We start from the raw sequence: 27,266 nt of genomic DNA, 5'->3' as shown, positions 1-27,266 counted from the left end.
TTTATTTTCAGAAGTGCCTAAAACTCACTGTGGAAGTCAGCAGTAAAAATGAAAGTTTTGTCACAGGAGTAAGAGCTGGGAACACCCTAGAAAGTACATAAAACTGAAAACTAAATCAATTTGGCTGTGTGATGTGGTCTGCAGAAATTAACACTGAACTCTTCACTGAAGCTGGGAAACAAGAAGCATGAATTATAATATATTGGAGTGAAAAAGATGTTCAGCTGTTGCTTATAGGTCTTTTAAGTAAGTTGCTGCAAAGTCATTTTGTTGTGATTTTTCCCTTTAAGGATGTGGGCTGAGAAGGAGGTATTTTCAGACTGTATATTTAGAATCATTGGTGAATCTGTGAAATTTCCAACTGGGAAATCTTGTTGCCCTACTTATTGTAGCCTTCCTTAGCATAAGACCTTTTTTAACGGAAAATCTGTTTGTAGGTAGAAACCCTACAGGGACAATGAGTCAGTGTCTGTCCCCAGTTTGCAGCTCAGTTGCTTGAATTGCAGGACCACTTCAAACACTTCTGACTATCTGTTTTTAAGACATTCCTCTGATTCGCACCTAAATAGCTATTAAGTAAAAAAAAATCTTAGTCTTGGAGAGGGCTACTTAGCAAGTATTTCCCAGGTAGCCAAAATGGTAACTGTCAAAGGTTGATTCTGGCTGAAACAAGTGGAAGCCCTAGCTGGAATCTCATGTCTTTAGGTAGGAATTGATATCTGTAGTTGTAAATCGGATCTCAGGTTGATTCCCCACTTGCTGCTGGCTATAATCAACAGAAGCAGTGACAATAACAGATTATTTTTCCCACCTGCACTTGGAAAACAAGCTCCTCTCCTTTTTATGCAGTAACTTTTTTATTGCCCTCAGGTCTTTTTGTGTACATTACAAAGGGTGGTGGCTTAAATCTTTTAGGAGGCTGTATGTAGTGCAGAATATTGGAATGAAATAGGAATGATGCGTAATGGTCCAGGATGGTGTTGATTTCTTTGGTCTATGAATTTCCCTGCTAAACTGTATTCTCCATTGATGCTGTTGACCATCAGCTGAGGTGGAGGAGGTCCTGGTAGGTCATTTTATTCTGACCTAAGAAACTAAGTTTTCTGGAGGGATGGTTTCTGTAGAGAATGCACGCAGTAATCCTCTTCTGGATAGTGCATTTTAAATGACAGTGGTAACTGGAGTTCAATGCATTTTGTTGTTGTTATGAATTTATACCTATGTCACAAATACTAGCCTATCTAACATCCTATCTTTTCAGTTGTGTATGTGCAAGTGTGTGTGTGTTCATACACATCTGTTCATATATGCATATATATGTCTATGTATGTAGGTGTAGAATGAGTGTGTTCTTCCATATATAGCACATACCTAGTATATTCTTGCTCTGAGTAACGCATTTTAAGACACATATGAGAGCTAATAGTTATGAGACGCAAGAATCATCCAGTGTTTTAGGTACATCCTGAAATAGACTTTGCTAAGAAGAATAATGGAATATCTGAACTCAGGCTCAAGCATTTGAAGTCTGCCAAGTTGACTTTGAGCTTTTCAGTAAGATCACTGCCAGAGTCTTTCTGAGCACATTTGATGTAGGAGGAGGTTTGACCTTAGATTAGCATGCAGTTGGCAGTGTGCTAGGCTAAGTATAATCTAATTGACATGTAATGTTTGCGCACGGTGTTACACCCTGATAAACGTTCAGCGGTGTTTTATAATCTCTTCCTTTCTGTCTCTTGTAGGAATAGCAGCTGCTTTGGGATTCGATCCTGGTCTGTTCAGAGATTTAGGTTTTTTTCTCAAGCTTAAATGTGTTCAGAAATTTTCATAAGGATTACACCCACCTGTAATTTCCTCACTTCCTTATCCAGTAGTTGTGAGCTTTCTACCTTGGGGGTATGGAGTACTCTTAAAGCTGGAGTGAAATGAATGCTGTGGTGCTTGCTCGAAACATTCACTCTAATGAACATTAGCTTTTCTCATGTGTCTCAGTCTCTGTATTCTCCTGTTTTGTGGCTGTGTCAGAGATACTGATTTGACAGGTGCAAGCACACTGTCCTTGCTCAGCTCTTCTGTTTTCATTAGTGTCGGTGATTCTGGTAGTAACTGAGCCTTCTGCAGTCTATTGCTATAGGTCTTGTTCCTTTTTTTGGCTACTCTTTTTTTTCTCTTTACACCCTTACATGTTTTACTCAAAAGTTCTTTTGACTAGCCAGTCCCTGTTTCTTTCTTCTGTCATCCATGACATGAAAATTGATAAAGAATGATGATTTGTACAGAAATTGTGTTAATCTCATATTGATTCCAAATTGTGATTCCTTGTGAGCAAAAACTGTCTAGATAATACTACAGTAGATGGGATTGAGACCAGAGTAGTTAAGAGGTAGAAACATAACTGAATTAATTATAATTTAGAATCAAATAGTCATTGGCTTTGTTTTGAATTCTCCAATAAATAATATTAAGCAGAAAGTGTGCTAAAGTATTCACTGCAGTGAACTACCTGATGCTAATGGGAAAAAAAAAAAAAAAAAAAAAAGCTTGTTAGGCTGTTTGACTTTATATTGGTTGTTTTATTTCTTCTTATTTCTTTTGTGTATTTGGTTTTTTGAAACCTGATTTAGTCTGATTGCAGTGGGGGAGTAAGACAATAATAGTTCAAGTTTTGAAAAACAGTTCACATTCATAGGTATTCTAACTGATCTTAAGCGAAGTGTCTGGTGTCTTGGTTTCTAACATCCCACACTTTGTTTCAAGAATCAGCTCAGCAACCTGTGGGGTAGTTCCAGTGGATATAGCTATGTAAAGCAAATGTTGAAGAAATGCCATTAGGGAATTGTTCTGGTGGATTTGCTTGACCATTTGATCCTGGACAACCTGCCTCTTCATGGAACTTCCAACAAGTGGTACTGAAAGATTGAGAGAGGAATTGTATACAGTAGTGTACATTGTTCACTTGATATCTTTTCAAGATTGTTTTTGCAAGTGTCTCTTTGGCCAATCCTTTCCAGTGAATTGTCATGTACTTTTTTTTGCTAAAAACGCCATGCTATGACTCCTGTCTGAGGCCTCTTCAGTAACGTTTTGTGCAGAAAAAAGTTGCACTGCGTTGAGTCAGTAGGATCACCATTCGTGTCCAATTGTTTTTGCAGGGAAAATATTTGTGTTAAATTTCAACACTGGTAACACTCTGCATAAGTGACACCAAAAATGTATCTCTGAGTCTGAAAAGTATCTGTAGGAAGCACCTAGTGGGTTTTTTCCATTTTGATTCCAGGCCCATAACCATATGTTCTGTGGTTCGTATTAGGAATCCAACAGGGAATTATTTTCCTTGCAACAAATTCTGTTAAAGTACTAATGCCAGCTTCGTTGTTAGGTAGACTCTTTCGCAGTTTTAACCTTTGGGCTTTTTTTGTCTTACTCTAATTTGGGCTTAGTATCAGCTGGGTAATTTTACTCATGTTTTCTTTGTTCTGTGCTTCATTCTGTTTCAAGGAGAGATGTGCATGATGGCATCAGAATTGTGTTTACACAACAAGTTTAAATCTAAAATGTCTGATAGTTGTTAGAAGAACAAAAATAATACTTGATGTTAGTCAGAGATGCCTAAATATAAAAGCAAAAAATGACTATAAAATGTTATATGTACAGGTCAGAGAATGAAATATCTAAAGTATTAGAAACATGAGTAGTTCGATCCTTTTATAGTTGACTGTACCATATGGCTTCTTATATGCTTTCTAATACTGTCTGGTTCTTGATTATGACTTTATTTGATCCTGTAGTAGCTTCTTGAATGACCATACCATATTTACCTCAGAGCTAACCCTAAGATTTTGTCTTTATTGCGCATACTTACCTATTCTTTTGTATCTATTAATTGACTTTTCACAGTGGGCTATCAGCAGAATAGGCTTTTCTTTACTTTTGGACCAGTGTTTTAGTATTGTAGCTGTAATAAGTATTTGACCTGTACAGAAGGCACATAATGGCAGGGTTTGACAAGAAGACAGGAAGCATCAGTATCTGATGCTGTTTTATATTTATACAGATGTAGTGTCTTATGGAAGTCAGTGTTATGTTGCATGCTGAGCATTTGGGATGGGAGGGGTTTGTACTGACAGGACAAGTTCTGGACTTATATCCTGGTAGAAAGACAGACAGATAGCATTCAGTGTCCCTTTAGCTGCCTTTTTATTTGAATTTTTTTTTTTTTTTTTAAATCACCGTCTTGGGACAAAAGACACTATGGAAATGAATGTTTCCTATGACAGTGATTTTGCAATAATTTGTATTCCTGACAAGCACAGTAGCTACTGAAGGTTGAAATAAAAATGCTAGCTCAAGCACTTGGATTTAGATTGCACCATGCAGTTCTAAAGTGCATTTCATCTTTCTGTATATGGCTTTTTTAACATAAAATGAATTTTAACGCACTCCATGTACTTGAACAGAGAAAATTTGAGTTAGCTTGCCTGGAGAGTAGCTATAACTTTCTGACTGGGACCTGCTTTGCCATGCTTTGCTTAAGATAAATGACAATCAGTCTCTAAGCTCTCAACCTAAATTTTCACTAAATGACTGAGCTCTTTACCAAGCTTCCTGCTTTCCAAATAAGCCTCCAAGAAATAATGATTTTCCATGTCAAGGATCCCTTCGCCTTCGTCCTCAATTTGTAAAGATTCTCGATGAGCAGATGAAGTTCATTGTGGATTTGATGGTTTGGTTGTCAGCATGACTATCAGTTCTGTGTAGTCCTCCAAGTTCTTCTGAGCTTACTTAAATAGGTGGAATGCTAACTTGCTAGACTACAGTTGCATTCATTGAAATAACATTTTATAACTGTTTACTTCTTTTTCTGCCTCACTTCGTATTTTAGTGAACTGTTATGAATGATTGTATTAACTGATTGTTGGGATAAATGGATCAAAACCTACTGAAAGCAATTTCAGTGCCTGTTAAGTCTAGCATTTCAGATCAAATCAATGAGAGCAGAGAACTATTCCACATAAACCCCATCACAGAACTGGTAAAAAATAATTTTACTTGAGCCTCAGAGCCTCACTAATTTTCTTGTTCTGTGTAGCAAAGCTGTTTCTGAAGACTTGTCTACCCCATGTAATTCTAGATGATGCTGATCAAAATGATCAATATGGATTGATTTCAGTAGCTAAGTGGATTTTATTTTATTCAGTAGTTCAGCTTTCATAATGAATAAAGAGGGTTGTTTATAAAGCTTGTAAGAAACTCAAGCAGACCATTAGTTGCCTTCATGTTCCCTAAGGTAAGTAATCAAGTGGAGTATGTATGAAGTAACAGTGGGCCGCCACTCCTCTTAAAGAAAATGATCAAAAAGTTCCATGTTGGCATCAGGTGATGTTCAGGAGGGTGGGAGGAAAGCAACAGAAAAATCCTTATATGATTTACCATGACACTTTTGTCTGGAACTTAGCAATACTGTTTCTGTACCTGAAGAAAAAGATTCCTTGGTTTGTCTTTTGAATGGGCAGAGTTTATTACTGTACTAAACTCATAACATATTCTAAACTCTGCCTACACATGTCACTTTAAAAAAAAAAAAGGGGGGGGGGGAAAAGCAGAGTAATATTTAGACCACAGTAGGTGAACCAAAGAGGTCATATCCTAGCTGTGTCATTTAATGACTAAGTTAACAACTCAGAGTGGTTTATTACATTCTACTTTGGGGCGATTGCCAAGAGTGGCAGGCATAGTTCAGAACTTTGAGTGGCAGCTTTGAATTAATTCAGTGAAAAAAAGCATTGAAGTGAGTGTGCTCAGGTTGTAAACCTAGACATAAAAGCTTAAAAATTGTCCTTCAAAACATTATAGCATTTCAGCAGTTGAAAACAGTGTGAATATACAGAACTGTGCAAGCCTGGATTTAACAGCCCACTTGGTAGTTCAACCTATTGCTATTGTTAGTGTGATTTAGAATCTGTGGGTGAAATGCTTCAAATACTCAAATCTGCTGCTTTGGAAAATCAGTTTCGTATCAGCTTAACTCTTCCACAGAAAAGAAAGCATTTGTAATCTTTTTTTTATTCTTATCCTATAATTTACCTACGTGCTCTTAAATTATCAAAAAACAGAATATATATTTGAAGCTGTATAAGTATATGTACCCCTGTAAGCAAGTTGCAGCTCTTGTGATGGACCTAGATTAACCTTACAAGCAGTTCTCTTCAGTACAAAAAAAAGCAACCGCTAAAAAAACCCAACCAACCAACCAAACAAACAAAAAAAACCAAACAAAAAAACCAACCAACCGAAAACCAAACACAAAAAACCCAAACAAAGCCCCACCAAACAAAAATGTCTTCTGTATCTCAGATACTGTTTTAATTATACTCATAGCATCGGTGAAGATCCTTATTACCGTCCTCCCAAGGACTCTCTTAAAAAGGCTCATTTGTAGAACAGAAACACTTCATTTGGAGAGGAAGCTAGCAAAAGGAAGTTGATTCACTTCTGATTTCTACAGAAATTCCTGTTCCCTGTTTTCAGCTTTCTCCTGCAGTGTTCTTGCTAAGTTAGAACAAAAGCCTGGAAGGCCTCTTCAAAGAGTTTAGTCATTGACTGCCACATTGGAGGCTCCTATTCCTCAGGCTAGTGACTTCTGTGTTACAAATGGTTCCAGTCAAGCTCTTCGCTTCCCTTACCTAAAAAGTGTTTCAGCTGTGTTTGGATCAATGACTTTCCTCCTGTAGTTCCTTGTAATTCATACTTCCTTTTGAAGACATATTCAAGCAAGTTAGTTTGCAAATATGCCTTTTAACTCAAAAATCAAACTATAGTTGAATTGCTAATAAGCTGACTGTCCTATAAACAGCTCTTAATGAGACTGAAAATATTTTGGTCTCTTACATAATTCTGCTTGAGGGTACTTCCTTGCTGGGTTCTTAGCAAAATAGATGCTGTTCCTGTACAACTATAATGTGTGAACTGAGAACAGCATGATTAATGCTTACTAATGATTAAAGCCTACTTTCACAGTACCTTTTCAAAGCTTGTCCTAATTCACCTTTGTTTTACTGTTTTTGAAGTGGTTTGTTTTTAAGATTCAATATTGCACACTACTGATAAATACTGTAAATTTTTCCTGAGATTCTTGAAGGTTATAACTGTAAACTTGATTATCAAGATGTGTGGTGTGTGTATACAGGCATTGTGGTTGAGTACGGCTTTTTCTTGGGGCACGGGGGGCATATAAGAGGTCTTGCATTTTAATTGTCCATGCACATTTGCAAACAGAGAATAAACAACGTTTTGTGCTGTACACTGCTAAGTTCCTTGTATTATAACTGATAGAAGGAAGGATTATACTTTTTTTGCTTGTTTATTCAAGCTTCAAGAGTTCTGACTAGCCACCCCAGATGGTATGTGGTGCCTGAGGTTGTCAGGCTACATTTGGACTCCCCTAAGGTGATACAGAATCATAGAATTGTTAAGGTTGGAAAGGACCTCTGAGATTATCGAGCCCAACCTGTTAACCTAACTGCCCGGTCCACCTCTAAACCATGTCCCTTAGCACCACATCCACATGATTTTTGAATACTTCCAGGGACTGTGATTGCACCACTTCCCTGGGCAGTCTGTTCCAATGCCTAGGCACTCTCTCCATGAAGAATTTTTCCCTTATATCTAATCTAAATCTCCCCTGGCACAACTTGAGGCCATTTCCTCTTGTCCTATCGCTTGTTACTAGGGAGAAGAGACCAACCCCCACCTCGCTACAGCCTCCTTTCAGGTAGTTGTAGAGAGCAATAAGGTCTCCCCTCAGCCTCCTCTTCTCCAGACTGAACAACCCCAGCTCCCTCAGCTGCTCCTTATAAGACTTGTGCTCTAGACCCTTCACCAGCTTTGTTGCCCTCCTCTGGACATGCTCCAGCACCTCGATGTCCTTCTTGGAGTGAGGGGCCCCAGTATTTGAGGTGTGGCCTCACCAGTGCTGAGTACAGGGGCACTATCACCTCCCTGGTCCTGCTGGCCACACTATTCCTGATCCAAGCCAGGATGCCATTGGCCTTCTTGGCCACCTGGGCACACTGCTGGCTCATGTTCAGGCGGCTGTCAACCAACACCCCCAGGTCCTTTTCCGCCAGGCAGCTCTCCAGCCACTCCTCCCCCAGCCTGTAGCATTGCATGGGGTGGTTGTGACCCAAGTGCAGGACCTGGCACTGGGCCTTGTTGAACCTCATACAGTTGGCCCTGGCCCAACGATCCAGCCTGTCCAGGTCCCTCTGTAGGGCCTTCCTACCCTCCAGCAGATCAACACTCCCGCCCAACTTGGTGTTGTCTGCAAACTTACTGAGGGTGCACTCAATCCCCTCATCAAGATCATTGATAAAGATATTGAACAGAACCAGCCCCAACACTGAGCCCTGGGGAACACCACTTGTGACCGGTCGCTAACTGGATTTGACTCCATTCACCACCACTGTCTGGGCTTGGCCATTCAGCCAGGTTTTTTTTACCCAGCGCAGAGTGCACTTATCTAAGCCGTGAGCAATCAGTTTCTCCAGGAGAATGCTGTGGGAGACAGTGTCAAAGGCCTTACTGAAGTGCAGGTAGACAACATCCACAGCCTTTCCCTCATCCACCAAGCGGGTCACCTTGTCATAGAAGGAGATCAAGTTAGTCAAGCAGGATCTTCCCTTCACGAACCCATGCTGACTGGGCCTGATCCCCCAGTTGTCCCGCACATGCCGCACGATGGCACTCAAGATGATCTGCTCCGTGACCTTTCCCGGCACCGAGGTCAGGCTGACAGGCCTGTAGTTCCCTGGATCCTCCTTCCGACCCTTCTTGTAAATGGGTGTCACATTAGCTAACTTCCGGTCATCTGGGACCTCCACAGTTAGCCAGGACTGCTGGTAAATGATGGAATGTGGCTTGGCGAGCTCCTCCGCTGGCTCCCTCAGTATCCTTGGGTGGACCCTATCTGGCCCCATAGACTTGTGGGCATCCAGGTGGAGTAGCAAGTAGCTAACTGTTACCTCTTGGATTATTGGGCCTTCGTTCTCTTCCCATATCTTTGTATTCGTTGCCTATTTAGAATGTCAACTTTTAATCTATTGGCTTGCTGCTCCTGCCTTCATCTTTGAGCTAATTAGAGGGAAATTGGGAGGTTTGTGTTTGTTGGTTTTGGTTTTTTTTTTTTTTTTTTTTCTTCCCTTTCTGGTCACCAGAAGAGTGTATACGGCTCCCTTCTAAACTTAGACACAAGACACAACTTCCACTTCAGTGTTTACAAGTGTGATATTTGCACATCAGTGATAGTTGTCCCTGAAGCACCTGTCTACACTGTTCTCAGTGGAATGGCAAAGCAGCTGACCAGTAATGACATCTTCAGTGTCTTGTCCATCAACGAGTTGATGATGAAGGCCTTGCTATGACATACAGACGTGTTTCAGGCATACAACCCACAGATGATCGATCATTCAGCTCCTATACAATGTTCTGGTGAAGAATCAGCCTAGTGTTCTAGGAAAGCATATTAATAGCACCCCTTAAGCACATTTGACAGCATTGTGGTATAAATGAGTTACAAATTGACAGTAATGGAGCACTAAAGAGGGGGCAATCTTCCTTGGAATCGTCTGCCCGCTTGCCTGCCTTGTGGTTCTATTGTCCTTAATTTTGAAGGATGATACTTTCATTTGCATTCATAATTTTGGAACTACCAAACATAGCTATCAGTACAACTGGGTTTGTATTTTTGAGTGCCTAGTGCTTAAGGAGGTCTTACCAGGCACCAGTCCACTAAACAAGTATTTGGTGTGTTGCAATAGAATTAGATGTTCAACTGTCATGAACAACAGAAAATGTAATGTGTTCTGTTTTGCTGGTGCCTTGTGCCAGCAGGTAGGTGGTGGGAGTACTGAAAAGAATAGAGAACTTTTGTCCTGCTGGATTTTTTTGCAAAGCTAATCTAGTATAAAAATACATAGCTTTGCCTATACTAGCGTGTATATGTACAGGCTTTTAGACTGTGATAGTCTCATGACCTAAATTTGTGTTTGCTCAAGCCTGAATGAACCAGTTAAGAAATATTTCCAGGGAGAGAGACCTCTACTAAATCATAGCAAAGCTTTGCTTTTAACCATAGCACTAGCAGTGGCAACTTTCCTTTAACTGGGTGGGCGTAGTCCATATTTGACAGTATCAGTGTTGCTGTTCCACACTTGCCGAGTTTAGACATGCAGATATTTTTGGATTGTGTTTTACTTCAAACACTCTATTGGCAAGGGTGTGAAATGGAAGGTAAAGAAGTGTTCATATCCTCACAGCATTAAGCAAAGATAATATTAAGCTGAGATTTTGCATTCTGTTTGCTTAGCAGTGTAGTTCAAAATACACAGATAACGTCATGGCCCCATCAGCTGTCAGACACCGCTAGACGTAAGGGTAGGGATGGTACAAATTAAGCCAGGTGGGTATGTGAATGATCGGGGAGGTCAGTGTTCACTAACTGGTCTCCTCTGTAAATCTCATTTCTCCCATGCATCTGGTAAGCCATTCTGCTGTTTTATTGTGTGCCTTTAGCTTGATGATAGTTGATTCCTGTTGGAATTATGCGATGCAAACTTCTGTCCTCGTCAATATTCAGAGACACAGCCTTTTACCCTGGGTTATATGTCTCTTGAGAGTCCTTGTAAAATGCTTCTTGAGATAACTCTGCTCCCCTTTGCCTTAGTCTATCTTTTTATACAGCAGCTGATGAGGTAGTTGTAACATCAATGCCACCTTCCCAGTCCAGCAGAGCTGGGCTCTCAGGTACAATTTAGTTTCTTGGGGGATCTTGTGGAATTTCTGCAATTGTTGTTTTCTTACGCTGGTTTATCTGAAGAAGATATTGTGGAACAGAGATATGTTCTGTATGTTACCTGAAACTCACATCCATAGCATCGATTTGACCTGTAAACTTCTAAAGTAGCACGGAGTTGGATCCCCCACTGATTCAGCACTCACTTAATGAGCCTGACAAAAATCATATAAGCTTTCTAATTAGGGCAAGTTTGAACTTGATCAGTAGGGGTGTCATCCATCTTAATGCTTTTAACATAGATTCACAAACAGCAGACAACTCATTATTACATACGGTCATAGAAGGCTTTTTAAGGAGCTGGTTGCAAAAGGTATTTGTTCAAGCAGCAAAGAAGTTTAGCAACAACCAAAGGATCCTCCTGTTCCTTGGTGGTGCCGTTTGGTTTCCTGTAGATTCTTCTCATGGTCAGAAAGACTAAGTTTCCCACTAGAGCAGACACTTACAGCTTGGGTCGGTAGCACCCGTCCTTGCAATGCCTGGTGAGGTACCTGCTGGACAAAACCTCCTGAACAAAACCCGGTGAGGTACCTCTCTGAAGCATGGAACAAATAGAACAGGCTGACCTTCACTTCTGGAGTCACCAGAATAAAACTTTGTCCAAGCAAATTTTGATACATTAAAACTTCTTTTGCTCTAGAAATATTTTCCCCAGGAGAGAAATCATGTAGACTTTTTCCTGAAATTTGCTTGAGAATGACTGGATAGGCTGCTGCTTAGAGCCCTGAACATTTCCATGAGCTCTTTTTATGCACAAGCTAAGAAGAAAGTGTGTGTCCTGTACAAAGAAGGAAGAAACTATGGAGAAAAGAGACTATAGATACCTGTTTCACTTTTTGTTATTGTTAACAGAAAATACTTTGGCCGTGGAGTAGTACAAACAGGTTAGTAAAGATACATCAGCAGTGCACATCTATTACTGTGATGACAGTGATTTGGGAAACCTTTGGTGTGTCATTGTGAGTTTAAAAAAAAAAATCCACCAACTTCATCACTACTGAAAAACAACTATTTACAATATTTTAATGCTACCTTATACTGCAAGTAACTGTACCTGGCATTTCTAGAAAATCTGTATTTTTTTCATTGTATTTTGGTGCTGCATTGCTCAATTAATTGGTAGGCAGAGTGAGCCAGCAACTACAGTAAGTGTTGTAAAATGGCAGATCTGGTTGTCCAGATTTGTTAGCAACATCTGGATGGAATATGGGAGCTAGAATTACACAGTGCATTTTCTGTAAACTACTTTTTAGTAGTTTTCATACAAACTATTCCAGTAAGCACAAAGGACCTAAGCATTTGTCAGGATGTGCCAATCCTTGATGTGCTGCTTTTTCCACATTCAGGAAGAATTTTAGGAGGAACTTGGTGCTAGTCATCTATTGGGAAAGGGGATATAGGAGATACAGAGAACGTGGGGGGAACCTGGAACAAATACATTTCTCGTCTCACTGGTTTAGTTTCCTGTAGTTTATAGTTTCGGCAGGGGGTTTGCAGTAGGGGCCTGAGTAAACAGCAGCTGTAACCATGCAGCATTTATACATACTTACGGTTGGGTACCCCTTAATCCTGTTACACCATTGGTTTGGCATTACTGAACTGTGGGGTTAATTTTCACCGATTTAGTTAAAGTTCCAAATGCTCTTTACTGGTTTTATTATTTACAGATTTTACACTATAATATAGTTACTCCAATAGCTGTAGTGTATTGGTATTGCCTTAATTCAAATGGCTGCCATGTGGTACAGAATGCTGTGCTTCTGTTGAGCAGAGCACAGAGCCATGAATCACTCTTGAATGTTTATCTGAAAAGCAGATTTCCAGCTGACTGTGCAGGTATATAGATGTCCCTCAACAAGAGACAGCTAAGCTATATGGAAGAAGGAAGTTGGAGAGTAAATCCATGCAAAAGCTATTCACTTCTTACTGTGGTAGCACAGACAGTGTGTAGAAATTATTATTAGGACTGACAAAGGAAGAGGTGCAGTATGATATGAGGAAATGAGTATGTTACTCAGCTCTGGGAGTCCTACTAGGTGTTGGGTAGTTCTGGTTTGCTCCTCTTGAATGACACCAGGAGGAAAAGCAATTTTAAATGAATTTCCAGTGGAAATTAAGGGCAGGTATGCTTTGACGTTGACTTTCTTCCTGTTACTTTGGGGACATTTCTCAAACAAATGTATTTAAATTTTTGTTTGATTTATTATTTTGTGACTTGCTGTCCATAGTTACCTTTGTTTTCTGGCTTATTTTTTACCAAAAAATTAAATCAATAGAAAATCATTTTACAAATTTATTTCATTTCAGGGAAAATAGAATGTTCTGATCTATAAATATTTATAACTATTTCAGCAAAGAATGGGGTTTTTGTATTTTAATGTTCAAAGCATTTCACTGAAAATACCTATTTACAAGAGATGAAGAGATGTTTAGTTTTGTAAATATTGGTCCCTAGAATTTCAGAAAATTTCTTTTAATGAAGAGAAATTGTTAAAGAAATATAGTTTAACTGTTCATTGAGTATGTATCTGCTTCTAAGCCCACACCTATTGTAATTTAATATTAACAGCATCCTAGCTCTAGCTGTTGTGAGAATGTATCTATGCAGGGAGCTTTTGGGAAGCATACCGTAAATTCAGCTGAGACTTGAAGTACGGCTGTGCAAATGGAAGTGCAGGTGCCTACTGCGAGCTTTATCTTCCCAAGGTACAGTGACCAGAGGCTATGGTGACCCAGCTGGGACAGTGACCATTCCTTACCACACGTTGCGCTTCTCCTACTGCCTTGAATGTTCTGGTAAATCATGTGTATAATCACTCTGTAACCCAGTTCTGTCAAAAAGTAAGGGAAAGGTTCTTCAAAAATCCAATGGCCAACACACACACAAAAAAAAGTGTCAGAATTGGTTGAGAAAGTGATTATGCAAACAGAAACATTGGCAGCTGTGAGAGAGACTGTTAACTTCTGGAGCTGAAGGGGAGCTGGTTGCTGCCATGGTTACACCATTGCTGAATCACAGGCAGAGTAGCAGGCATTCCTCCAGCTTGAAGTTACTCTAAAGAACATTAACATTGCCTCATTCTTATGTCTTATTTTTCAGCACTTGGTAATATCTTGGGTTTTAATATTTTTGAAATATTTTTGCTTGTTTGCTTTGTTTGCAAGGTATCTCTGTGGGCACACAGAGGCCTACTCATTTTCATTCAACCGCTGGTTATAATCTTGTTTTGTTAGGATTTCCCAGAACCTGGGCACTGTGATGGTTCAACTTGGGGCCTTGACATACATACTCCAGATACATACCTGCAGGCACTGGGTTCTCTCGCTGATGATCTGTGGGGTTTTTTTTTAAAAAGAGTTGCTGCTACCTCTCCCAAACTTGTCAGATCCATAATTTATTACTTCGGTCTCCAGTCTTGCAAGCACAGAGCGGTCACAGTCTGATTTAGAAATTACCTACTTCGTTACTCACAGAGCATTAGACTTAGTACAGGCAAACTGTTCCTTCTAAAATCCTCTTAATTTCCAGGAACCCTTTGGCTTCTGGTCAGCCCTTTCAGAGGCTGAGGGATATTGGGGAGCAGAAAAAGTCCATTACCTGGACAGAGAAATACTTAAATGTGGTGTGAATCAATTTATAGAAGATAAAAGGAACACGGAAGATATTTTCCCCTTGTTTTTCTCTGTGGTCTCAGCCCTTTTTCTTGACCAAGTTCTTAGTTCTTTTGAGAAAAAACAGCTGTCCTATTTTGGCCGTTACCCAGGAGGTGGAAGCTGCCTGTCCTGGTTATTACTGAAAGCCAAGTGGGGAGGTTTAGAACCTGATGGTAATTTGGAGGAGGCAGATGAAAACCTTTCTCTGAAGTTTGAGAACACAGTGTTGGAGGAAGCTGATAACTCATGGGCTCTTTTCATAAGCTCTTTTTTTGAATAAAGCATCCTTTGGTATCCCTGAAACCAAGAGCACTGAGTTGAAGGAGATCAGAGCACTGATGCATTTACGTCCTTTGTTCTTTAAGGAGTTGAATTTGACCCTGAAAAAAAAAGAGGGGCATTGGGAGGACACAGTAACAGGTTCCCAAATTGTAAAATTGTGTTAAAGACGATGGGCATCAATTTGCTATGTCTGTTTATGTAGGACAGGGGGAAAAGGCTCTTTTGCTGAGTGAAAGACCTAGGTTGAAAACTTAGGTGGGTAGGGGGGAACAACCCAAAATGTAGAAGTAGTAAAAAGAAAAAAAAAAACCAAAACCTGGAGCAGCTTCCCTGTGGATGTTGTGGACTCCATTTCGATGGAGCTTTGTCAGAATGGACTAGACGAGCATCTGGCAGGGATAGCATAGGGATGCATCATTTTGCAATGCAAGGGATTAGGCTAGGCTGGGTCTTGAGGTTCCTTCCAGCACACATTTTTATGGTTTCTGTGATGCATGATCACAAAGTGAAAATATTAACAAGCTGAGAAACTACTTAATGTATTTTTAAAATAACTTCTTTTTCCTCTAAACTTAAAGAAATGGGGCCTCTGCTTGTTTTTACATTTGTCAAGTGTGTGACACAATGCTGTACTTGCTAAGCTGCTTTCAAGTTCTGACTTAGTCTGTTCTGGATCTCACAGGTGAGATCAAGTTTATCTGAATGCTCTGGTTTGCTAAATTTATGCTAACCTAGTAAAAGCAGCAGTCCAAACTGCAAAATCACAATAATTTTACCAGAATATTTTAATTTATTTTCTATTTTTCCATTTAAAGGTTCATGGTCAGTCTTCATTTGGCTTTTCTTTGGCCCTTTTTCTCAGTTCATAAAGGGAGATTAGACACTGGACTGATTTGGATGTGCCTTGATGTTAGTGCCCTTTTTTAAAATTAATTTTTGAGTGTTACATATAAAAGGTTTAACTAAAAGATTAAGTGGATTTTTTCTGTTTGCAAGTAACTATCTGTTTTCATGCCATAACCTTGTGACCCTTCACCTTAAAAGAAAATGTTATTTTCTGAAATATTAAAAGATTCAGCTATACATAGGAAGCATAATATTACCTTACCATAGCTTACACGAGACCTGCTACTGTCAGTGGTGGTAATACAGGATTTTTATGGCATGAAACTTTCAAGTCAGATGCTAATTCATGACTATTCAGTCACTTGTCTAGTATTCTGTACCAGAAAGCAGTCAATCATTTTGTTATATACAAAGATTTTTCAGGGGGATCCTATTTTCTACCTTAAAAGAAGTTTAGTTTGATCTTTCAGAAGGTGCTACAATGTGCTTGTGCGACTGTATTATACTCACTTTGCTTTGGTGTCAGAGAATACAGATTGTCATCTGTATTGCTCCTTTATATGTTAGCAGGAGACCTCTTTTAATGTCTCAAGTTATTTTTTTAAAAGATGATGAATGTGCTTACACTTTTTTTCTGAATGTTTCCCTTTAACCAAAGTCATTCATACCAAAAGTTAAGACTGCGGCTTGTTCATGGGAAAGCTGATAGGAAAAGGTCAGTATCTATTCTGCCTTTTAATGGACAAGATAATCAGATGAAGTCTGAAGATGTGATGTGTGGCTTGCAAGTCTTGCCTTCAGATGCAGTAGAAAGCAAAGAGGAGAGGAAAGCTTTTTCTAGAACTTACCTGTTCACTGGTGTCACTTCATATCATTTCCTCTTTTTAAGAGGAGTAGAAAATAGGGGAGAGAGAGAGAGAGTTCAGAGGGTTGCATTGTAACGGCCCTGCTCTAATGCATTGACCAGACAGAGGAAGGAGCAGGAGTTGTGGCTCACCTTACCACACTGGAAGCTGACAGCCAGGTTTCAGAGGTCACCTGTGAGTTAGAACTGCCTTCTGAGCAACTTGGTCTGACTGTTTTCCAAGCTGATCTGTCTCTTTTCCAGCTGTATAGTGTGCCACCTTTTTTTTTAACAGTGCACATAAGCACACATGAACATAATTATTCTTCCTGGAACCATTCTGGATGGTGAACAACTGTTCCAATCTGTGGTTTCTTGGGATATTTTTGGTTTTCTAATGCTCCGAGGTTTGCTTATGTATAAATGATAAAGTGCTAAACTGAACCCAGTTATGGTGAATCTCTGTGGAAATACTGCAGAGATTTGTTTTTTGTGTTGCATTTGTTTTGTGCTGCTGCTATACTGAACGATTGCTTCTGAAACATAAAGACCTTTTGGATGGGTTTTAGGAACTAATATTTGGTAGTAGGGAGAGATCTTCAGTTATTTATCAGACCTCTGGATAGAATGATCAGCTCAAAATACAGATTGTTTTGTTATCAGACAGTGATAGATTAGGAAAGCATTGAGGTGTGTACATTAGTGTTTCTTGTGTGTTTTTTTTGCTCATTCACTCCTTTTTCCTTTGTCAGATAGTCTTATATCTAGCGTTTCATACGGGTAGTGAGTGGTCTTGGAAGTACTAAAAAATCTGAAGTAGGATGATTTGCTTTTGAGTTGCTTTTGAGAGTCAGATGGATGGGCTGCCACAAAAATACGGGGGAGGATGACATCTTAGAGCCAAAGCTGCTCCTAAATGTTTTTGGTAGAGAAATTATTTGTCTGCGGTCTGTGCCTTGGAGAAGGGATGCGATCACTGAGCTCAGTGCATCGGTGCATTGATGAAATGTAAATGATCGTTCCTTCCTATTCCTTAAAGTGATTTTGCCGAACAGTACTGAGTATTTGGGCTGTAAACAGATGCAACAACTGGGGTTTACATTTTTGTTTAACTACTGGAATATGTCCTGCTCAAATTATCATCAGTGGCAGTAGTCCATAGAATCTCACATCCTCCTATGTAAAATACACATACATGAATTTATGCAGAAAGGATTTGGGGATTCTAGTAGATTCTGTATTTATGCAGAAAGGACTTCAGTTCTGAAGAGTTCTTGGAGATCACTCTGGAAAGTCTAATGATGGAAGAGTGGTTTGGAGTGTTATGACAGCAAGGGAAGACACTTGAGACAAAATCCAGACTATCTACAAAATGAAACAAAACAAAAAGCATCTGTAGCTTCCTGTTTCTGTAGACAAATGCTGTCAAATTCAGTGAAGTTTCTGAAATAGAACTGAAATGAAAAATAGCTCATTCTTGAAGCTCTGGGTAGCTGTGCAACAGGATAAAAACATCTAGCAGATCTATGTGGAGACTTGAAAAAAAACACAACACAGTATTGCACGCTTTAGAATCTTCAGAAAGGAGAAGTTATGTACTAAGAAAATCCTGCTTTCATTTAAGTAGTTACTCTAAGCTGTTAGTTACCAGCCAGTCTAAATGGTCTAATAAAAAGGTGTGGTGAGAGAAAAATCATCTTCTGTCAGTAGTAAATGTGTTGGCAATATACCCAATAAGTGTATTGTTTTCCTATGCACCATTTTGACATACCTCACACAAAGTATCAACCTTTAAGTATGTGTACACGAGTTTTTGGAAAATGAATTTCTAATATACCAAGAAAAATACATCTTTTGGATAGTTTCTAGCTTGGTGATGCTAATGAGACTTCATATAGAACTGCATTTGAATACTGTCCTGGTTTCAGCTGGGATAGAGTTGATTTTTTCTTCCTAGTAGCTGGTATAGTGCTGTGTTTTGGATTTAGTATGAGAATCATGTTGATTGATAACACACTGATGTTTTAGTTGTTGCTGAGTAGTGCTTACGCCAGTCAAGGACTTTTTAGCTTCCCATGCTCTGCCTGGTGCACAAGAAGCTGGGAGGGGGGCACAGCCAGGACAGCTGACCCAGCCTGGCCCAAGGGCTATTCCATACCATATGACGTCATGCCCAGTATATGAACTGGGGGGAGTTGGCCGGAAGGCAGTGATCGCTGGTCGGGAATGGGCTGGGCATCGGTCAGCGGGTGGTGAGCAATTGTATCATGTATCACTTGCTTTGTGTATTATTATTATTATTATTGTTATTACTCCTCCTCCTCCTCCTCCTCCTCCTCTATTTCATTTTACTTCAATTATTAAACTGTTCTTATCTCAACCCATGAGTTTTCTGACTTTTACCCTTCCAATTCTCTCCCCCATCCCACTGGGGTGGGGGGAGTGAGCGAGCAGCTGTGTGGTGCTTAGTTGCTGGCTGGAGTTAAACCACGACAAATACTTATAATTCTACTGAACTAATTTCATTTTTTAATGGAAAGTTGAGTGTATTAAAGCATTAAATTGAAAATTCTAAGCAATAATGCCATTACTGCTTTTTCAGATACTTTAGTAGGAACTTGCAAGTGACTTGACACCATGGTAGCTCTTTCCTTGAAGATCTGTGTCCGCCAATGCAATGTAGTGAAGACGATGCAGTTTGAGCCATCCACTGCAGTGTATGATGCCTGTAGAGTTATTCGTGAACGAGTGCCAGAGGCTCAAACAGGGCAAGGTGAGTCCCTATATTTGTCCTTAGTCAATTCATTGGCTGAACTGAAAATAAACATAGACCCATTGGTTTTTTACACTGTTCTGTTTCTCCATTTGTCTTTCAGGTTGGAGGGTTTGGTTTTTTATTTAAATCATAAGGCTTTGAAATGAAAAGCACAAAGTGCAAACAGATTTTTAAGCAACGGAAGGTAGTTGCATTCTTCTTCTTCCTTCTGTCCTGACAGAGGTTTTTCTACAAAGGACACCTTTTTGTGGAACTTTGACTTCTTAAATAAATTGCTTGTTTGCCTGAAAGATGATTTTTCCCTGCTTGGAGAGCAATTTTTGTGGTACCATCTTTTTAAAACAATGTTTGTGGCAATGCTTTCTAGGAGAATCTGGGCAGACTTGTTTTGTGCCTCAGCAAAGGAAGGGACAACATGAATTGCAAAAGAATGACTGGGCAGCTCCAAAATGTGCAAAGAGAAATGTTTGAAACTGGTTAATAAGTAAAAGCATCACCATGCTGTGTATGCCATATTCAGAATGCTGCTATGTGTTAGCCAAATTTAACTGTCTCTGTTCCTGTTGAACAGATTGGATGAAGGCAGACTGTGAAATATGTCTTCACTTGAATAAAAACTCTGGTTTAAAGTTGTAGTCAAAGTTGTCAAAAATTCAGATTCTTCAGAATCCTTTGGTGCTCTACTGGATATAATGCCACTGGAATGTAATTCTTAAAGCAGATTGTTTATTGAGTTTTTTGCACAGCTCTCAGCCTTTAGAGCTGTTTTGAAAATCTTGTCTGAACTGCTAGAAAAACTTACCAGTAAAGGACAATATTACTATTACTTAGAAATGCTTCTCCTTTGCATGAGTCCTTAGTCCTTAGGAAATCTAGTTATACAGCTTCAATTTTTCAGATACAAGCTGTGCATTTTTACCATACTGATCTCTCAAGGCAGTTATTCTGAACAGCTGTTGAATTCAGAGAAGTTGAGCAATAAATATCCCTGAACATTGTGAACCTCATAGAAAAACCTAGGAACTCTCTTCAGATTATACAATAGGGCTTTTGCTTTATATGTGATTGCAGTGCAATTACGAATTTCCACCAACTTTATGAAGTTGAGTGATGAACAGAAATAAGGTTACTAACATATCGTTTCCCCTTCTTTATGGCTGTTAAAATACATGTTTGCCTGTTAGTTCAGAAGACTCATAGAGGTGCAGTACCGACTGATCAGGCTAGTTCCTGCACAACAGAAAATGTCATTGTCCTGCATTATGACTGTCAGCTGTGCACATTTCTCGTCTCCAACAAACTTGCATGTTGGCACAAAAGTGGCTGTGGTGTCAATATGCAAGTTGCACAGCTACTACTCTTTCATTACTAGGGTGCATCCCCCAGAAATTAGTATCAGAGCAGTCTGTGCTTCCTTGGTAATTCCGTGCTCTGTGCAAGGCGCTTTGTGTGCTTCTAAAGGTCACAACCTATTTATAGGCACAAATTCTAAAATTTTACATAACTGATTCTGTACTGAATTTGTGTCATAAACATCTCTGTACGTACGGATCACTTGGCTTTTCAGTGGAATTTTTAATTAAGAACGGCAGGAAAAGTTGTTCTTATTCAGTTCTTTTTGGAAGGATTCTTCATTCGAAATTGTGTATCTGTAAGTCAGTTACACTTCTATTACGTGCAAGCTCTTTTATATACTTGCATGAGTAACAATGTGTTTAATATAAATGCTCTTAAATATAAATTGTTGCTATGCATGACATTTGAAGATGAAACATTGTCCAAAAATTGTAGCTATTTTTACCTGACAGTCTAATCAGAGGGTCCCAACACATGGCTGAAAGTAAACAAGGTACCATCCCTGCACTGAGCTGCTGTAACAGGCTGTGTGCGTGCAGCTGGCCAGCTTGTATGAAAAAAGCTGTTAGCTTAAACTGTAGAATTGCAAATAGAGCAGGCTCAGCTGATGAACAGTAGTTTACACTGTTTGTGATAGTGAAGTGCACTGTGTATCAATTCTTCATGCAAATGTTCATCAAGACGAGGTGCTTTGGATGGGCCTTAAGTTGACAGTCATGGTCCTTCATTTTGTATACTTGGAGTTTAGTCTTTGAAGCCTAAGCCTGGGTTTGTTCTTCTAGGACAATGAGAATTTTATCATTTACTTGTGATTCTGAAAGAATCAGTTGGCATGTGTTTAGCCTGGAATAGATGCAAGTTTTTCCTAAGATTTGTTATTATGGATGTAATTTTAGAAGCCTTGTGTTTTTTTAAGTGCCTGAACCTGAAACATCTACCAAAAAGATTCCAAAGTTTAGCATAAACTGAATATGTGAGGGGTTGAAAACAAACTATATGTTTTTTTTAAATAGAACTACTGCTTGAAATAGTATACTATGGTTAAGCCCAAACTGCTTGTGTTTTTGGTTAATTAATTCCAAAGCAGGACCTATGAGCATTTAAAAAAGGTCACCTTGAAGAGAATTAATTACAAATATAATACAAATTACACAGTAGATGTGACATGTTCTTGCTCAGGGAAGCTTTTGTTCAAGTCTTCTATAAAGTCTCATCTACCCGGCTATCTGCTGCTAAGCTAAATATTTTCTGAAGCACAGAAAAAAATTTCTATCCAAGTTCTTTAAGAATGGAAGGTAAGTGTAGTGGAAGCTTAACCCTGAAGCTGAATGACCTTGAGTAAAACCATGTTGGCTTTATTAGCCTTGATGTTTTTCAACGAGTCTCTGTCTCTTCTGTTCCACAGCCTCTGACTATGGATTGTTCTTGTCAGATGAAGATCCTCGAAAAGGTATATGGCTGGAAGCTGGAAGAACGCTGGATTATTACATGCTGAGAAATGGGGTATGGTGCAAGTCTGTTGCTTCTTTCATCAACACGTTTTTAGAAAACTTGTTTCCCAAGTAGTAAGAAGAATGTTTATTTGGAGGGGTAGGAGGGTCTTGAGTCTGTTCCTGAAATTGGCCTACTTCTCTTCCTTGCTGTGCCTCAGTAGTTAGTTTTTTCCTGTGTCTGGTTGTGACTGTGAGCTACTGTGGCCAATGGTGTCTTCACAGAATGATTAACAGAAAGATAAAAAATAAGTTTTGTAATAAGCTTTATATTTGAGGTGACCTTGCATTATAGTGTAGGTTTCTTGTATACTAAAGATGATGAGGTCATACTTGCTCACATTATCACCCGCTTGCTTACAATCAAAAGGCATTGCTATCCTTTTTAAATGCTAAACTAGTTTTTGCAGAATAAAGGTACTTGGTCTATCCTGCCCTGTCTAGGTTTTGGTCTTGCAGCTAGGACAAGTTCTTAAAAAAAGACATTGGCAGAACTAAAAGTAGTCACTTCTCAAGTTTGTTGCATGAATTAAGTTTGCCTATACTATAATAAAGGAAAAATCCAGGTTGGGGGGTGGGGAGGGAATCCTGTTTTAGACATCTATGTTAGTGGGTTGGCTTGTGGTGGCTTCCAAAAGCATTTAGAAACAGTGTTGTTTACTTTCTAGGATATATTGGAATACAAAAAGAAACAGAGACCTCAGAAAATACGTATGTTGGATGGTTCAGTGAAAACAGTCATGGTCGATGATTCTAAAACAGTTGGTGAATTGCTGGTTACCATTTGCAGCAGGATAGGTAAGATTTTGGGACCCACATACTGAAGAATTTGTTTTTCTGCCATGTTTGCATCTTGATTTTTAGGATGTTGTGTATTGCTGGCTAGAAATTGGCACATATGTTAAAAAAAATATTTAAATTTGTTATTGGTTAATATTTATCAAACACTTTTTAGAAATCTGTTGTCCAGGTTTTATGAAAGTCAGTAGAGAGTTAGCTATATCCTTAAGCTTCAGCATTTAGCTGTTAAAGTTATCTGACAGTACAGTTATAAATTTTTTTTATTATATATTACTTTTTACATCCGCTTTCCATTAGAATTAAATCTAAATTTATACTTAATGGGATAAAAGATAAATACTATTAACCTTGAAATATACCTAAATGTACGGCTCTATGTTGTTATGATTAAGAGTTGATCACAGTACCATATCATTTGTGAAACAACCTATGGAAGCCATCCAGAGCAGCTGGTCCAAAATGTGTCTTATTGGTTATAGTCTGTCTTTGTATTTATCTAAATAGAGACATTTTGGAAAACGAATTTATATTCAACTCTAAACATGCATCCAGCATGGATTAGTTTAAATAATCTTAAACCCTTGCTTAATTCTCATTTAGAATTACAGTGGCCTTAATTTGATTTAAATTAATTTACTTAGAAAGTGAATTAAGCTAAATTTAAATTACTCCGTTTCAATTTTGTTTGAGTGTTTCTGTGCTGGGTTCTAATGTGCTGTAACTAATTTACTTGAAAAATTAGTTTGACTTATTTTCATGAATGTGGTTATGTAGTTGAGCATTTAATTTGCTTTCCTGTATAACATAAACATGCTTTACAAAACAGTGGAAAAAAACAAGCAGAACAAATAAATGAGGGCAACTTAGCACATATGCTAAATGTTGTGAACTGATTTTTTTATTCAGTTTCATGTAAAATTCATAGGAAGAATTGAGTTTTAAAACTCTAAAAAAAAAAAAAAATCATATATTTCACATCGTTTCTATTCCTCAGTCTGCTCTGCCACATTTCTTCTACACATCGTGGGCAAGCTGAAATTACTCAGTTCTCAAGAAGCAATTGTAGGCATCCATGAAAGTAAATTTACTATGGGATGTCTCCATTCTGGAATTTACTGCTATTTTAAATTCCATAATGTTTTTAAACTGGCAGTTTTTCTGGGTAGATAACAAAAAAACCTTAGTGTCTTTCTGAAAGTGGCAAATGCAGCATATGACGAAGGAATATGACGGATATTGGAGAGATGTCTTGAATGAGGAAGCTGTAGATTATTCTTGGGATCTCCTTCCCCATACACTGTTTAGCATTTCACCTAGAATATCTTTACTATACTTGAAATTAACCACTGGTGTTTAAATATATGGAAAAGAATATTTCACCAGTACTAAAATGTAATAAATTTTTATTGTTACAAACACTGGATTTATTTATAATTCCAGGAATAACAAATTATGAGGAATATTCCTTAATCCAGGAGAGCATCGAAGAGAAGAAAGAGGAGAGTACAGGAACGCTTAAGAAAGATAGGACATTGTTGCGTGATGAAAGAAAAATGGAAAAACTGAAGGCAAAGCTTCATACAGATGATGATTGTGAGTAGTGTATTCCAGGATAATTCTTCGATTAATATCTTTCCACTGTATATATGCATTTTTAGATTCTTCACTGTGTCTCAGTTGATCCCTGCTTGTATTTTGCATCTGTTTATATATAATGTCATCTACTACTGAGTGTTTTTAAAATTACCTAGAGGCAACAACGTGTCCATTTACCTATGAGAGTTAGCAAATCTTTTGGAGTGCTTTTTGTTACTTTTTTGGTAGAGGAGTTGTAACTTAAGTGTGAAGGGTCATTTCCGTAATGACCATTTTCTCCTCTTCAATGAAGTTGGATATTTAAATATTGATGCCTACTGAAAGCTATCAAAAGGTAGTTTTGTCTTTGAAGGTATAAATTTTAAGTTTAAATGGAGTTTGCCAAAGAACTACGACAGTGTTTGATTTGCTTTATGTGTAAAGTCATGAGAACCATTTTTTCTGTTTTACATTAAGGCACTAAGATTAACTGTGACTGGCAGGAAGATGTTTTAAAATTGTATTCAGGGATAAGAAAAGTTAACAGAACAATTGGTTTTAGGGGGAAAATGTAGTAAACTTTTAAGTAATTTTGCAATGAAGCTTTGAAGATCTAAATTTAATATTAAAACTAGTTGTTTCTTCAACAATATTAATGGTGTTTTGTGCTGTAGTAAATTTTCATTTCTCAGCAGTGCTGTTCTTCAGTTCTCATTTGTAGCAACCTTCAATACTGATGACTAGAAACAGAAATGAAAGCAACATTTTTTGCGGAGTTTCCCTCTCCAGTGGAAATGCCAATTATCACGTGATTTTTGCAACAGCTATTAACACTGGCAACACTGTGTATTTAACAATGTGCATGTCTGTGGTTCTATTACAGTAAATTGGCTAGATCACAGCCGAACTTTTAGAGAACAAGGAGTCGATGAAAATGAAACACTACTGTTGAGACGGAAGTTCTTTTATTCAGACCAGAACGTAGATTCAAGAGATCCTGTTCAACTTAACTTGCTTTATGTTCAGGTACAGTATGTGGACCAGAAGTACGGGTTCCACCTTGTCTAAGGAAACCTGTGTAGGTTAATTAGAAAAATTTTGTTACTGAAATACTCCATCTTCTAGAATTCCAGTTCTGGATGTGCTTTGATTTTACTTTTTTAATCTATCCCTCCAAGAACACGTGATAGTACAGAGGCTTTACTGACTCTTTTTAATCAAATACTTTCAACCCAATAAAGGACACAGCCAAAAATCCACTGACTTTCACATCCGTGTCCTAGTTTCCTTAAAATTCCTGAATGTCTGTAGTCTTTTAAGTTGTTCTTTTTAGTTCTTCTCCCCATTCTCTTCTGTAGGTGATGCTTTCTCTGTAATATGGAATCTCAGGTCAGTCTTGCAACCAGCTTTCCACTTCTCATGTCTTTTCCATCTGATCAGTGAGAGAGCTTCTTCTGCACTCCCTTTCCAGTCTTCAACCCAGACAGCACACAAGACAGGCAGGCTTCCTCTTCAACATGGACCATATCGTGTAACACAGTGGGAGCCCACCTAGGCAGGTTCCCCAAACTGTTAGAGGTGCTATACATACCTTAGCAAAGCTAAGAGTTTTATGCAGAAGATACTATTTAACTGAAGGCTCCAGTACAGTTGCCTGTAATGCAGTCTGAAAAAAGTAGGCTTTTAAACTCTCTGTGAAAGTTTTTTGTTTTTTGTTTTTTTAAGTAAAAAAAAAAAAAAAAGAAACCCACATTGAAAGTTTAATGCAATGTTTCCTTGTTAAACTTGCAGCTGATTCAAATGGGATTGCTCTAAATTACATTTACTCTGAGGCAAAAGATAAAGATGCTTGTAAGACTGCATTACATTTTTCAAGTATTTTAGAAGATTCTATCACACTGAGCTGTTCTCCTGCCACTTAGATGTTTTTTCAGGCTATTGTTATGACAGTATGTGGTGATACTGCCTTGTCATTGTTTTGTCTATGGATAGATGAGCCTTCTATTGCCAGAGCTATAACATCCATCATCTTCTATGACTGCTAAGTGTAAACAAAAGGAAGGAAAATGCCGTTTGCCTTCTCCTGTTGCCGTTTCTATAATAGTAATCTGGTTTTTATTTAGTAGTTGTGCAAATCATTTTCCCTGCTATCACAAGGTCGTAAGATAAAAGCTTTTACATGTGTGTATGTACACATATATATATAGATCTGTATATATATGTGTACATACACATAAGTGTATATACATACATTTTATTTTAGAGACACATATGGCAGGAAATGGGCGTGAAGTCGTCTTTTTGATGAAAGTTGTTACAATCGTGGTTTCAATAAGTCTCCGTAGATATTCACCGGAAAATAATCTAGCCCTTTGTTTATTTTATTAGTCATAAACACATCCAGAATGGAATAATAAAGACATTCAGACAGAAAAGTGTATTGCTGGATTCTTGGGCTGCGTTCAAGCTTTCAAATAATTTCAAAGATGTAATAGTTATTTGGGATGTCTCTGATATGTCTTTGCTTACCTCCTATAGGCTCGTGATGACATTTTGAATGGTTCCCATCCTGTCTCCTTCGAGAAGGCTTGCGAGTTCGGAGGCTTTCAAGCACAGATCCAGTTTGGACCTCATGTAGAACACAAACACAAACCTGGATTTTTAGAGTAAACACTTCTAACTTATAAATTTGGGTGACCTCAGGTGTAACTAATGTTGAGTTGTCACAGACTAAAGGTATTTTAGTATTCTAAGCAGAGGTAATCAGATTCAGTGTGTTTTCTGTAGCAATCT

The 27,266-nt window shown here is 38.5% G+C and overlaps 1 protein-coding gene across 1 annotated transcript in view; it reads left to right on the top strand.

Annotated features, from left to right (window-relative positions):
• Positions 1-19,112: 19,112 nt before the first annotated feature.
• The window catches only part of TLN2 (talin 2), a gene marked incomplete at its 5' end in the record, with an annotated part of 116,469 nt that continues 108,315 nt past the window's right edge, over positions 19,113-27,266 (top strand). Inside the window, 6 exons of the mRNA XM_082321027.1 lie at positions 19,113-19,248; positions 22,013-22,110; positions 22,766-22,895; positions 24,339-24,491; positions 25,357-25,499; positions 27,012-27,139. Of these exons, the coding sequence (XP_082177153.1) occupies positions 19,113-19,248; positions 22,013-22,110; positions 22,766-22,895; positions 24,339-24,491; positions 25,357-25,499; positions 27,012-27,139 (788 nt within the window). The remainder of the gene's footprint in view (positions 19,249-22,012; positions 22,111-22,765; positions 22,896-24,338; positions 24,492-25,356; positions 25,500-27,011; positions 27,140-27,266) is intronic.

The sequence above is a fragment of the Platalea leucorodia genome (assembly GCF_965183815.1).
Source record: "Platalea leucorodia genome assembly, chromosome: 9".
NCBI lineage: Eukaryota > Metazoa > Chordata > Aves > Pelecaniformes > Threskiornithidae > Platalea > Platalea leucorodia.
The sequence above is the reverse complement of the archived record's forward strand: the minus strand, read 5'-3'. Positions and strand labels throughout refer to the sequence as shown.